At 64.0% G+C, this 12,487-nt stretch overlaps 1 protein-coding gene across 2 annotated transcripts in view; it reads right to left on the minus strand.

Annotated features, from left to right (window-relative positions):
* The window catches only part of LAMA5 (laminin subunit alpha 5), a 52,160-nt gene extending 40,248 nt beyond the window's left edge, over nucleotides 1–11,912 (minus strand). The window contains exons 1-2 of one of the 2 annotated variants that reach the window (XM_025263807.3): nucleotides 11,467–11,912; nucleotides 6,611–6,763 (exon numbers count right to left, since the gene is read on the minus strand). In XM_025263807.3, coding sequence (XP_025119592.3) covers nucleotides 6,611–6,763; nucleotides 11,467–11,739 — 426 coding nt within the window. In that variant the 5' untranslated portion in view covers nucleotides 11,740–11,912. The remainder of the gene's footprint in view (nucleotides 1–6,610; nucleotides 6,764–11,466) is intronic. The other variant, XM_044927844.2, reaches the window with a different exon arrangement.
* Between the last annotated feature and the right edge of the window lie 575 nt (nucleotides 11,913–12,487).

The raw sequence follows: 12,487 nt of genomic DNA on the forward strand, positions 1-12,487 counted from the left end.
GGACATAGGCTGTTTTGGGGGCGGCAGCATGGCTGCCACAGAAAGCCCCCAGAGAGATTAAAGCCTTGCTCCGAGCCCCGTGGGGCCCACCCCTGCCTTTCCCTGAGCGAGGCCACCGGGCTGCACCCTCCATGGCCAGCTTGGTCCCTCCCCCAGGTCGGCGGGCTGCACACATTTTTCCCAGCTGAGAGCACTTGCACAAATATTGACTTGAAGATGCTAATCAGGCAGGACAGGGGCAGAATGAAAACTAACCCCCCCAACCCTGTGCAAGGCCCAGCCCTCTGGGTGTGCTCCAAGGAAGACCCCTGCCTTCTGTCCATCTGTCCACCTGGTTGTCTCACTGTCACAGCAGGCTGGAGGGACGGGACGGCATATGTTCAGCTCTCCCATCTGTCCCCATTCTGGTTCGGGGAGCCGCACAGCCGCCCCGGGCACGACCCGGAGCGAGTGCAGACCCCTGGCCTCCCTGAACACAGTCCTCCCCACGCCGTCCCTGCCCGCTCCACTCCGCTCAGCTGCCAGCTCCCCTGACCTTTCCCGCTGCTACAGAGCTCTGCGCAAAAGGAAAAAAGTCTTTTAAAGCAAAAGCCAAACAAAAGCCTCCTGAGTTATTTTTAAAAATCTGGCTATTCTGGGGCAGGCACGTCTCCAGGACAGCAGCCGGACCCGCCTCTCAGCCACAGCACCCCCACCCAGCCTGACCTCGGAGGGCCAGGCTCGCCAGGAGGGGGTCTGCCCTGTGATCGCTGCCTGGAGCGGGTGGCGGAGCCTGGAGAGCCTGGATGCATCCCAGGCCTCAGTGGCTAGATGGTCCAGGGTGGGCAGGGAGTAGTGGGACAAACACAGCAGAGGTCAGAGGCCGGGGGTCAGGATGCAAGACCTGAAGAAAGGGTGTGAAGACTCAGAGAGTCTCCAAAGAGAAGAGGCCACCTGTTCCTGCAGGCGAGCAGAGGTCACCCAGAGCCACACCAGAGGCAGAGATTGGGGGGTGGGGAGGGCAAACAAGGGATGGGCTGGAGTCAGAAGACACAGGGAGGGCTAGAGAGGAAGCCGCTGCTGCAGACCCCCAGGGGGTCTCCATAGCCCCAGGGACAGGGGTGACGGAGGGGACAGCAGGCAGGAAGACTCCTGGGCTCAGGCACCCATGTACCAAGGACATGGCTGATGCTGGAGCCTCTGGAAGCACAAGGTCATCAGGGCCAGCACACTCCACCTTTGCCCCAAGCTAGGCCCTGTGCCCCTGTCCTGGGGAGGGAGCACTCTGCCCCCACCCGCTGGGCCGCCAGCATGAATCACCAGGCAGCCTGTGACTCAGCCTGACCCCACAGGAAGCAGGGCCCCATGCTGATTCCCAGGGATGGGCCAGGGTCCCAACCGGGCCGGGTGGGGCAGGAAGCCCCTCCTAGACCAGGCGTCCGGACCAGCTCCCCCTTTGTTCCCAGGGGCACCCAGACCTCCTGGACCACCACCCCAGACTGTTGGACTGGCCTCAGGGCACTGTGTGCTGAATCTAGTTGAGCCAGCACCCTGGGTTTGCCCTCTCCCTGGTGACCCTATTTAGAAACCTTGATAAACATAAACGCCACAGTGGAAGGTGGGGAGTGGGGGTGGCCTAGTGGGCACATCAACTCAGGCCCCCAGCTGAGTAAATAAGAATGGCCATCCACATAACACACAACGGGGAGCTGAAAACAGGCCACATGTGGCTGCCACTGCAGGAGTGGAAAAGCCACTGCTAGAAAGAAAAATAAAACCTGGAAACATAGAGTGGGCACGCAGAGGCCCCAGGAGCCCTGACTATGTGGGGCCAGGTGCCCAACATACCAGTGTGTAGAGTGGAGCAAGTAGGGGGATTTTCAGCAATTGGGCAATCTGACAGCTCTATAGGAGCTCACCAGCTAGAGTGAAGGGCAAACACCTGTGTGGCCCAGCACCTCAATGGAGCTGGGCTTGGGAGGGAGTTCAGACACCCCACCACCACCCATATGCTGTCTTGGGGCCCCTGCCTTGAAGGGAGGGGTTTCAGGCCCACCCCACCCCCACCAGAGCTCCTGTCTCTGCCCCACATTCCCTGCAGCCTGGCCCAGGTCAGGCCAGATGGCCAGCCTCAGGCCATAGGAAGTGGAGTTTATCCCAAGAGGACCCCGACACCCAAACAGTTTATAGACTTCAGTGTGAGCTGTGTTGCTGGAAGCCAATGCCACAGCGTTTGTTTAAAAACAGACAGAAGAAAGGAGCCTGGGGGCTCAGTATGAGGAGGCCGGAGTGTTGCTGTGTGCCATGATGGCTGGGGAGGGTGGCAGCAGGGGCGGAGGACAAATGGCCCCCAGTCCCAGCCCCTGGCGGCCCCTCTGACCCTGTGTCCTTCAAGCCAAGGGATGAGCTGAGGCAGGGTCTCCCAGCTCCTACAAGGAGAGAAGGGACAGGCGGGCCCTGCTGGCCTGAAGACTCACCCTGGGGAGGCTGTCCCAGACCCCCACGCTCTCAACCCGCCCCACCAGGGAGCCCATCCCAAGGGGCTGTGTCTGGTCCAGACCCCCACACCTGTAACCAGAGCCTGGCCGGTCTCAGCCATACTTCCGGCCACTTCCCTTGAGCAACCCCGCTGACCCTCCTGGGGTGCTGCCCACATGGCTGAGAGCCCAGCTAGGCCTGGCCAGCCAGGCCAGTGACCGTGACCTCATAACCCAGCAGGCCAGGCTGCCTGCCTAGGGAGCTCCAGACTGACCAGCTCAGAGGGGATACAGCCGGGGACCAGGGTGGGCAGGGTAGAGCTGCATAGGGAGTCCTGACCACAAAGCAGCCAGCACGTCTGGGGCCCTCGTGAGCAGCAAGGCCCAGGCACGTGCTCACAGCCCACGTCCAGAGGAGGGCCCTAGGCACAGTCGGCCCGGCCTCTCCTCCCCACTGTGGTGGGGGTGGGGAGGCAGCTGGTGCCCTCCCTGCCTCCCCACTGTTCCTCAGGGAGGGCAGACCCCTCACCCTGGCATTTGCAGTCTCCCAACCAACACTTTTGGCCTCTCACCCAACCCCCCAGCCTACACCCCACTGCCAGCCCAAACGCCCTCCACTGTACCCCTCACCTGGTCTCCAGTCTCCTCCCCTCCAGGTCTGGCCTTTCAGGGCTGGGACAAAGGGCTGTTCCGCCCAGGTCACAAGCAGAGAACACAGCCCACAGCTGGGAGGGGACCTCTATTCCTCACCTGCCTCTGCATCTGAGGAGTGAGAGCTGAGCCCACAGGTAGGGGTTGCTGGGGAGAGGCCCTCCCCCACGACTGGGCTACCAGGGGGCATCTGGAGAGGGAGGGGACTCTCCCCAAGAACCAGCCCTTACTCACCCTGCCCAGCTCCCTAAGGCCCCCTGGGAACACAGAAGTTGAGGCTTAGAACAGGGAGTCTGAGGCAGGCAAGAGCGGGAGACAGGAGGTAGCAAGAACCCGCTGGCTGGCCCCTGGAGGACCCCCAGGCAGGCCACTGCTGGGACTCGGGACAGTGCCCACTCGGTCTCCAGCCACAGAGACCCTCTCTGAGGCTTGCATCCCACAGGCTAAGCCCCAGACTGTCCTCTCAGGTCTGGGGTCCTGGCCAAGGTCAGCAGGGCAGGAGTGGAGGCCTGGACCTCTCCACGCCCTTCTTGGCCAGGCCTTCACTCCTGGGGCCTTGGTTTCTCCATCTGCAAAATGGGGGGAATAGAGTGCAGTAACCCCTGCCCCATCCTGGGGAAGGTCAGAGGCAATGAAAAGAGACAGGGAGAAGACTCCTCGAGGCCCCAGGACAGATGGACGCTACAGGGACCAGGCCGCACCAGCCGCAGCCCCACCCCCAGGGCGAGGAGGGAGAGGAGCTGCCAGCAGTCCTCCCTGGCCTCTCGGGGCAGGAAGTCCTCCTGATGCCCAGGGCCAACTGCCCCTCCCCCACCTGCTTTCCTGGGGCATCCGCTTCACATCCCAGAACAAAGGCCCCTGGCAGCCGCCGCAGGGGGAGGGCCCAACCTCACTGCCCACTCACTGCCTCCCCACAGAAGACCCAGCCCCACCCCAGGGGGACCTGTGCCCCAAAGGAAGGCCCAGCCCCCAAGCCAGGGAACCCCCAGGCCCCTCCCACTGGCCTCTCTCCCCCTGCACAGCCAGTGTGCTTGGAGGGTCCTGCCCGGGACACCCTCAGTCTGGCTGCAGGCCAGCTGCTCCCGTGACCAGATTGGGGGCACTTGAGGAGGTAGATCCCAGGGTCGCTGTGAGGGCGCCTCCAAAACGCCTTCCCCCAGCACTCCAGCCTGTGCCCCCTCCATCCTCCAGAGCCCCCATATCCTACCCCCATGGGCACCTCTGCCCACGAGGAGCCTGGTCTCTGTCCCCAACCCCCACGAGCAGGGTACGCCAAAGGGGCCCAGTCGTCACGCAGTGACTCAGGGAGGAAGGGGCAATGAGCTCCTTTTCCTAAAGAGAAGGTGGTGAACGCGGGAGTCATCTCTGGAATTCCACCGTGGCTCAGAAACATGCCCAGGAAAGGGTTTTCTCTCGTCACGGAGCTGGACACTGGGTGCTTCCACTCCACCCAACTCCAAAGCACGCAACTGGGCACATCCTAGGCTCCCCTGCCCCAGCCCCAACCAAGGCTGGCATCCCCTTAACCAAGACGGGGGCTTCCATAAGTCATAAAGAGGAGAAGGAAGAAGGGAGGGGTGGGGACATGAGAAGAGCAAAGGGTTGGCGGGTAGACGGATGTTAGGTGGATGGGCTGGTGGGTGGGTAGGTAGATGGATGAGTGGGAGGGTGGGTGGGTAGATGGATGGGTGCGAGGGTGACAAAAAGAGAGGACGGGGAGAGAGAGGAAGAGCAGTGGGCGGGTGGGAGAGTCGATCTCCCATAAGCAGGGCTGGAAACAGTCACTTTCCCATTTGTGTCATTTTACATTTGGGGAAACTGAGTCTTGGTGGGCAAGACGCACACAGAATGAAACCGTGGTCCCAGCGCAGGCCCAGTCTGCAGGGCAAATGTCCCACCTGCCTCCGCATCTCTGTCTTACACAGATAGACACCGAGGCTCAGGGGGCCACAAAGACGGGGCGGGGGTGGGGTGGTGTTAGCACTGTCCGAGCTCCCCCTTGGCCCCACCCACTGCACCTCGGGAGGGCACTGTGCCCACCTGCTTCGGGAGGCCAGACCACTGTGTGCCCAGAGAGCACCCCTGCCCTGCCCCAGTCTGGCCAGGCTTGTCCACAGAGGAGGAGGGGCGAGAAGGACCCAGCGGCTTGGCACAAGCTCCCCTGCTGACCCCAGGGCAGGGTCAGAGTCCATGTCCCCCTCTCCCTCCCTGGCGCCCCCTCTAGGGCAGTGCCAGAGACAGGGGCACCCTGGGGCACACAGGGTCGCTGAGGTCCCTCTCATGCTCCCAGCGGAAGGGAAGAGAGCACAGGTGTGGTGAAGGCCCAGTGAGCTGAAGGGCAGTGGGCCTGGCGCCCCCCAGACCTGGGCTAGGCAGCACTGGCAGCCCAGGGGCCTCCTGCAGGGCCTGGGAAGGGAGCCCCTCCCATGGCCTAAGAGCTAACCCCACCCCTCCATTCCCCTGGAACTCCCAGGCCACTTACTGGGACTCAAACCCATCCCCCTCACTAAGCCCTGCCCACCAGGCCTCCAGGTGGGGGCAGGGGGCAACCAACACTGCCCACTAAACCCGCCTGCAGGGCCCGCTCCCACCCAGCCAGGCTTCCAGGAGATGTGTCCCCACCTCTCCTGGGATGCCCTCAAGGTGAGAGCAGGATGGAGGCCCAGTGGAGGAGCAGAGACCCACCAGGTCACACACCAGGATGTGGCTAAGCTGGCCTGGACTCAGGCCCCTGGGCTCATGTGACCAGGGAAGGGGTGAGCATGGGGTCGAGCAGGATCAACCCTGAGCCCGATGCCCAGGCAGGCCCAGAGCTGGCTGCTTCTGGGCTCGGCCTTGTCGACCTGCCACCCCCACCCCGCTCCACCCAAGGAGGCGATGGGACTGCTGGCCCATTTCACAGGCCAGGATTCCAAGGCCAGATACCTTGTGGGGAGTGGGAGTGTGAGCCTGAACCAGCCCAGATCCACCAAAGGGGGAAATGCCTGACACCCTCCTGCCAGCCTGACTGGGAGTAGGGGGGGCACACCTAACCCTTGGGTGGCCCCGCAGCACAGGTATCCTAGGAATGTCCACTTCCGCTGGCCTGTGCATTCCTGCAGCCCCTCCCACTCCCCAGCGGGCCTGGCTCCCTGTGGAGGAATTCCTCTGAGTAAACACCAGGGCGCCTGGCCAGGGGCACAGGGCCCACAGCCTTCAGCCCCACCTCCGTGTCAGTCCCCCAGTACCCCTCACCCTAATTCTCCATGTGACCTCTGGAAAGCCCCCCATCTGGCCTCCCGCCTTGCTGTGAACCATGAGGATGCTGAGAAAACAATGGAAGGTGCCCACTGCCACGCCTGTGTCCGTGCTGAGCTTGCCACAAGCAGTCCGTCCGTGCCCAATCCAGCCCGGCCTCCCAGCCCACTCTAGGTGGAGACCCCGCCTTCCAGTCCATGCCCCAAGGGGAGCCCTTCGGCCAGAGACACAGGGTGGGGCTGCGGCAGACGGAACAGGGACTGTACCTGGCCCAGGTCCAGGGTGACGTTGACCTCGTTGTACTCCAGGCCCCGGGACAATGGTGGGCTCTGCCACCAGCGCTCCGTGCCATCAATGGCATTGCTCACGGGGTGAGCCCTGTTGCTGCTGGCAGCCGTGCAGATGTCGCAGTACTGGCCCTGTCGGGGAGAGGTGGTCAGATGGCCAAGGCGTGCTGTGACCTTTTGCCTCTCTGGTCACTCCCACCCCTGCCCAGGGGGCCCACCCCTAGCCTGCGGAGCCTTGTCTGCCGTTCACTCTTTCACTTGGCAAACACACACTGGGTGCCAACACGGCTCATGTGAGAGACGATCACACCTGCCATAGAGGAAACAGGAGAGTGGGCGGGGGAGGGGCACCCAGTGCAGGTGGGGAAATCACGGCAGGCCTCCCTGAGGAGGCGGCATCTGAGTCCTACACCATAAAAGAGGGTATGCTCCAGGAATAAGGGCTGGCTGTGCAAAGGCCCTGGGGCAGGAAGAGCAAACTAGAAGTAAACAGCAAGAAGGCCAGTGTAACTGGAGCTGAAGGGCAAAGGGCTGGCTAAGGGGCAAGTCACAGGTCATTCCCCCCCACAAAACTGGCCACTGCAGGAGGCTTTAGAAGGGCTGGCACAGGATGGGGCCCAGTGGGAACCTAAAGAGGGACGAAGGTGGGGCTTCAGTCAGAAGGCCCAGGCCCAGTGTGTGCACCTCTACCAGCCCATCCCTCAAACCTCCCTGCCACTCTCTGGGTGAGAACCCAGAGCCATGGAGCAGGGTCTCCAGGGAGGCAGCCTGTGGGGAGGCCCCAGAGGGCAGGCACGTGGGCAGCCGGCAGACGAGGCCGGGACCTGCTGGCTCTGCCATTTCCGAGCTCTGGGACCCGGCCAGATCCCAGCAGCGGCTGAGTCTCACTGCCCTGTCTGAAGAGTGGGCGTAATGCTGGCACCTGCTGCAGCCACTGCAGGATTAATGGATCCCACGCGGGGCCTGGCAGCTGCTTCTGTCACAGTCCAGCCACCTGCCGGGGCCCTGTCCTCTGGCGGGGGACACAGGGGCTCCCAGCGCCATCCCGGCCTGCTGTCCCCATGGGGTAGGAGCAGGTGCTGGAAGCCCAGGCTGGGGTAGGGGGCAGCGCTGGGCCCTGGCTGCTGGCCCAGTGGAGGCCCAACCCCCCAGCCCAGAGGAAACCAGACCTGCTGTCCCTTCGCACACAAAGGCGGCCCTCGGAGACTTGGCACTGATTGAGGCCCAGAGAGGCCGCGTCTGGGAAATGTGGCCGCTCCACCCCTCCCAGCCTCCCAGGGGGCCAGACCTCCTCCTAGGAGTTGGGAGCGTGGGAGATGCCCTGTCCCCCCTCCCAGGCCTGGCAGCCTAAGAGCTCCCAGCCTCCACCCAGGCAAGGTGCGCCCCTGCCTCCCCTGGACACACCTGCTCACGGCTTCCACCCTGTGGCCAGGACAGCAAGACCAAGAGGCCACAGCCTGGGTGCCAAGCAGCAGGACCCTCTATGTTGGGTGCTTGGGGAGACCCCCCTCTACCCTCTCCCTACGGCCCTGGAACCCGGATCTCCAGATCAGCTGTCACTCCTTAGCAGGGCCCCATTGCATAGGACCACCCAAGAAGCTGACCTGACACCCCCCCACCCCTCACCACTCTGCTTTATTTATTCTGTCACATGAGGCTGTTGGCGATTCTTCATTTACTGCCTCCCTGGGCAGAGGGGACGAGGGGGCGGGGTGCACCTGCCTTGTTTTTATATTTATTTTATTTATTTATCTGGCTGCACCAGGTCTTACTTGTGGCACACTGGATCTTTTTGTTGCAGCATGTGGGATCCAGTTCCCTGACCAGGGATCGAACACAAGCTCCCTACATTGGGAGCACAAAGTTTTAGCCACTGGACCATGAGGGAAGTCCCTCTGCCTTGCTCTTAACTGCATCCCTGAGGTCATGACCCAGAGCTGCCACACAGAGGAGCAGGAGCAATGGGCAGGACACCCAAAAGAGGGCACCATCTGTACAAGCCATACCACCAGCTCACATGGAGGAACCCAGGCTCCGGGTCCCAGACTGTGAGAGCTCCCAGAGGGTGGGCTCAGAGACGATCATGGGAAACACTGAGCACATGTGTGCAAGCTGTCTGGGGCCTGGTGGGGCTCTCAGAGGAGGTGGGTAGGGCCGTCTGGCTGGGGTGGTGGGCCTTCCAAAGAAGACTGCCTTGGTCAAGGGAGACAACGGAAATGTCTGCTCAGGTCCACCCAGAGAGTTGGGGCCACAGCAGGGCCGCCTGGTGGGCACACAGTGGATGGAGCCGGGGGTGGAGGGGTGGGGAAACGAGGTTCCCTCCGCCCCTCCGCTGCAGAGGGTCCTGCTGGGAACAGAAAAAGGAAGCAAGGAGCCGTGATAAGGACTTCCCCTCCCAGTGAGTCACCGTGCTGGCAGCTGAGCCCCCGACTTCCCCTGCAGTGCTGGGGCCAGCCCAGAATTTCTCACATGCCCACCTGAAGTCACAGGGCCAGATCCCCAAGTTACCCTCTGCCTGCCCCAGCTGCCCACAGGACTGCCTCGCCCCGATGTACAGCAGGGCTCATCCTGTGCCCTGGGTGGCATGCCCCCAGCCAGCTTCTGCCCCATTTCCCCCAGGGGACCCCAGGAACTGCTGGCTTGCAGCTGTGGACCACGTGACACTCCTGACCTACCCACAAAATTGGGCTCTTGGGATGGAGAGGTGGTCCTGGTCACTCAGCTCCAGAAGGTGCTTGCAGACAAGGCCCTTTACCAACCCAAGAGGCCAGGGTGGTGAGGAGACCTCATCCCCTAAGAGGACGGGGAAGCAGGTCCAGTGACTCGACCACAGCTGGCCATCAGTGTTTCTGGCCATGCTGGCAGCCTCCAAACAGGGGTCCCATAGCTGAGCGCTACAGACTTTTAAAGTGAGGCTCCAGTCCTAACCTGCTAGACTGGGAGTGCAGGACTCAAGTTTTGCTCAGGGCCCTTGCCTGCAACGCCACGGCCACAGCCACTTGCCAAGCGGTCACTGTGTGACAGACGGCCTCCCAGGCCCCTTAGGCAGGCCAAGCTCACAGCTTCAGGTGAGGCGGCCCTCGTGATGTACCCATTTTATAGATGAGGAGCCTGAGACTGGGATAGGGGGAAGCCACACAGCTAAGGAGAGGGCCTTGGGCCACAGGCCACCACCAGCTCCTGGGCTGCTCCTTTACACACTGTGCTGCTGCTGCTGCTGCTGCTGCTAAGTCGCTTCAGTCGTGTCCAACTCTGTGCGATCCCATAGATGGCAGCCCACCAGGCTCCCCCGTCCCTGGGATTCTCCAGGCAAGAACACTGGAGTGGGTTGCCATTTCCTTCTCCAATGCATGAAAGTGAAAAGTGAAAGTGAAGTCGCTTAGTCGTGTCCAACTCTTAGCGACCCCATGGACTGCAGCCTACCAGGCTCCTCCATCCATGGGATTTCCCAGGCAAGAGTACTGGAGTGGGGTGCCATTGCCTTCTCCGTAAACACTGTGAGGAGGTAATAAGCAGCCCTTCCTCAACGGCCTGGGCAGGCAGCACAGGTGGGCAGGGGAAGGTGGCCTGGAGCCTGAGCTGATTAGCTGTGAAATCCCGGGGGAGCATCTGGGGGCAGGCACTTAGCCAGGCCCTCTGGGCAGCTTTGGAGCCCCCCACAAGCTCCTCCTCTTGACCTGGCCCCTCTGATGTCACCCAGAGACACTAAGGGCCCAGGGTAGGGGTCCAGGTGGCCCCGCTCACCCTAGCCAGATCCTGGTCTGCTTTGGGGCTTTACAGGCCTCAGTTTCCCCACCTGAAACATGGGCTTGAGACCTCCCCCTCAGCTGGGCAGGGCTTGCTGGAGAGCATGAGTCCAGAAAGGTGTGTTCAGGAGCCCAAGGGAAGTGACACTCTGTCCCAGACAACACTGCCGCACCAGGGCCCCCTCTCACTTCTATCCACCCCCATGGGGTTGGGGGGGGGGGCAAGGGGAGTGGGCAGGCAGGCCCTGTAAAGGGGCCCCAGCAGTACCTCCCTCATTCATCACCCCATCACGGCTCCTCCCCTCCCCCAGTCTCTCCTACCAGGAAGGTGGCAGCAAGTCCCTGGAGGCTGAGGCTCAGGTTACAACAGCCTTGGGGCCCCCAGACTCTCCCTAAGGTAGGACAGGGATGGGAGGATGGGCCCAGCATGGAGTGTCAGGGAACCTCCAGAGCAGGCCCTACTCCGCCCCCAGGCAGAGAGATGCCCCTGATTACACCTCCGAGCTCTCATCCCCAGTTATAAACCCCTCCGTCTGTCCCCCTCCAACCTCGAGGGTCCTACCGACTCCCTAGAAACCCCGGCGGGGACAGCTTCAACCCTCCAGCCGGAGTTAGCACTCCCTGCGTCTGGCCCTTCCGCCCCCATCCCTGGCCCATCCCGTCGCCAGCAGGTTCCAGCCTGTCCCGGAGGAAGGCGGAGCGGTCGGCCCCCTCCCCACAGGCAGCCGGCCACGGAAGCCAAGTCCCGCCCTCGCCGGGATCCCGGGACTCGGGGCCGCCAGGGACCAGGCACCAGCCCCTCCCGTCCAGCTCGTCACCGCTGCCGAACTCGACCGGTGCCGGCCGCGCCCGGGTCGGTTGCGTGCCGCCTTCCCGGCGGGAAGCGCACTTCTCTGGCTGAACCCGAAGGGCCGAGCTGGGGTCCCTTCCGTCCCCCGAAATGCAGAACTGGGGCGTTGGGACGGGCGGCGGCCGCGGTCCGTACCTGGGCTCTTCGCCTAGTAGGGCTGGAATTCCGGAGTCTGAGCCCGGTGCTCGCCCCGCGCCGGCGTCCCCACCACCCCCGCCCGGCCTCCCGCCCTCGCTCACCTGGATGGTCTGGTTGGGGTCCCCGCCGGCCACGGGGCCCCCCACCAACTTGCAGTAGAGGTCCTCGGTGGGGCGCGGGGCGCCGCGCGCAGGGGCCTCCTCGCCGCAGGTGGCCGAGGCGGCGATGCGGGCGCCCTCAGCCAGGTTGAAGTAGGGCGGGTGCAGGCTGAAGCCACCGCCCGCCGCCCGCGCCGCGCCCAGCAACGCCAGTCCGGCCAGCAGCAGCGGCGCGGGGCCCCGGGAATCGCGGGGCCGCGCGCCCGGTTTCGCCATCTTCCAGCTCGGGGACTGCGGGCGAGGCGGGAGCCCGGCGGGTCTGCGGCGCCCGGCCGGGCTCGGCTCGCTCCGCCCGCGGACGTCAGGCCCCGCCCCGGCCCGCCCGGGAGCTTCGGCCCCGCGCCCCGGGGAGGGGGCGGGGGAGGCCGGGGGGAGGGGCGGCCGGCCGCCTTAACCCTTGGGACCCCGGCCCGGCCGGCCTCCTGGAAGGGGGACACCTGCTGATCTCGGGCCGGGCCGTGGGAATGCTACGCCCAGGCGGCCCCGGGGCGTGGCTCCCGGTTCCTGGCGGCCCCAAGCGCCCTCCAGCACCGCGGCCCCGGACGCGCCGGCCCGCTCCTCTCGGTCCAGCGGATCCGCTCTTTGTTTCCCTAACTTCGGGCACCTCTAGGCGGCCGAGGGTCCCCGGCGGTCCCGGGTTCGACGCCGCTCGCCTCGGGTCCAGTCCGGGCCCAGCCCGTCCCCACCCGCGACCCCAGAACCGGCAGAGCGACCCGAGTGACCGCAGCCAGGGAGCCCAAACGCGGACTCCCTGGGATTGAGATGTGAACCCCGGAGCGCAGCGCATCCTGGCCGCCTCTCGCCGGCGGGTTTTCGGTGTTTTGCGCATGGTACTGGCCCTCATTCTGCCTCATCCAGCAGGTGTGCGGGAAGGTGCACTCTGCCGGCTGTGAATGGCGGTGGGTAGTGGCCCCGGAGGCAATCCGATCTGCAGAGGGAGAGGGAGACCCCTCATTGCGGACTC

The sequence above is a fragment of the Bubalus bubalis genome, chromosome 14, assembly GCF_019923935.1.
Source record: "Bubalus bubalis isolate 160015118507 breed Murrah chromosome 14, NDDB_SH_1, whole genome shotgun sequence".
Classification (NCBI taxonomy): Eukaryota; Metazoa; Chordata; class Mammalia; order Artiodactyla; family Bovidae; genus Bubalus; species Bubalus bubalis.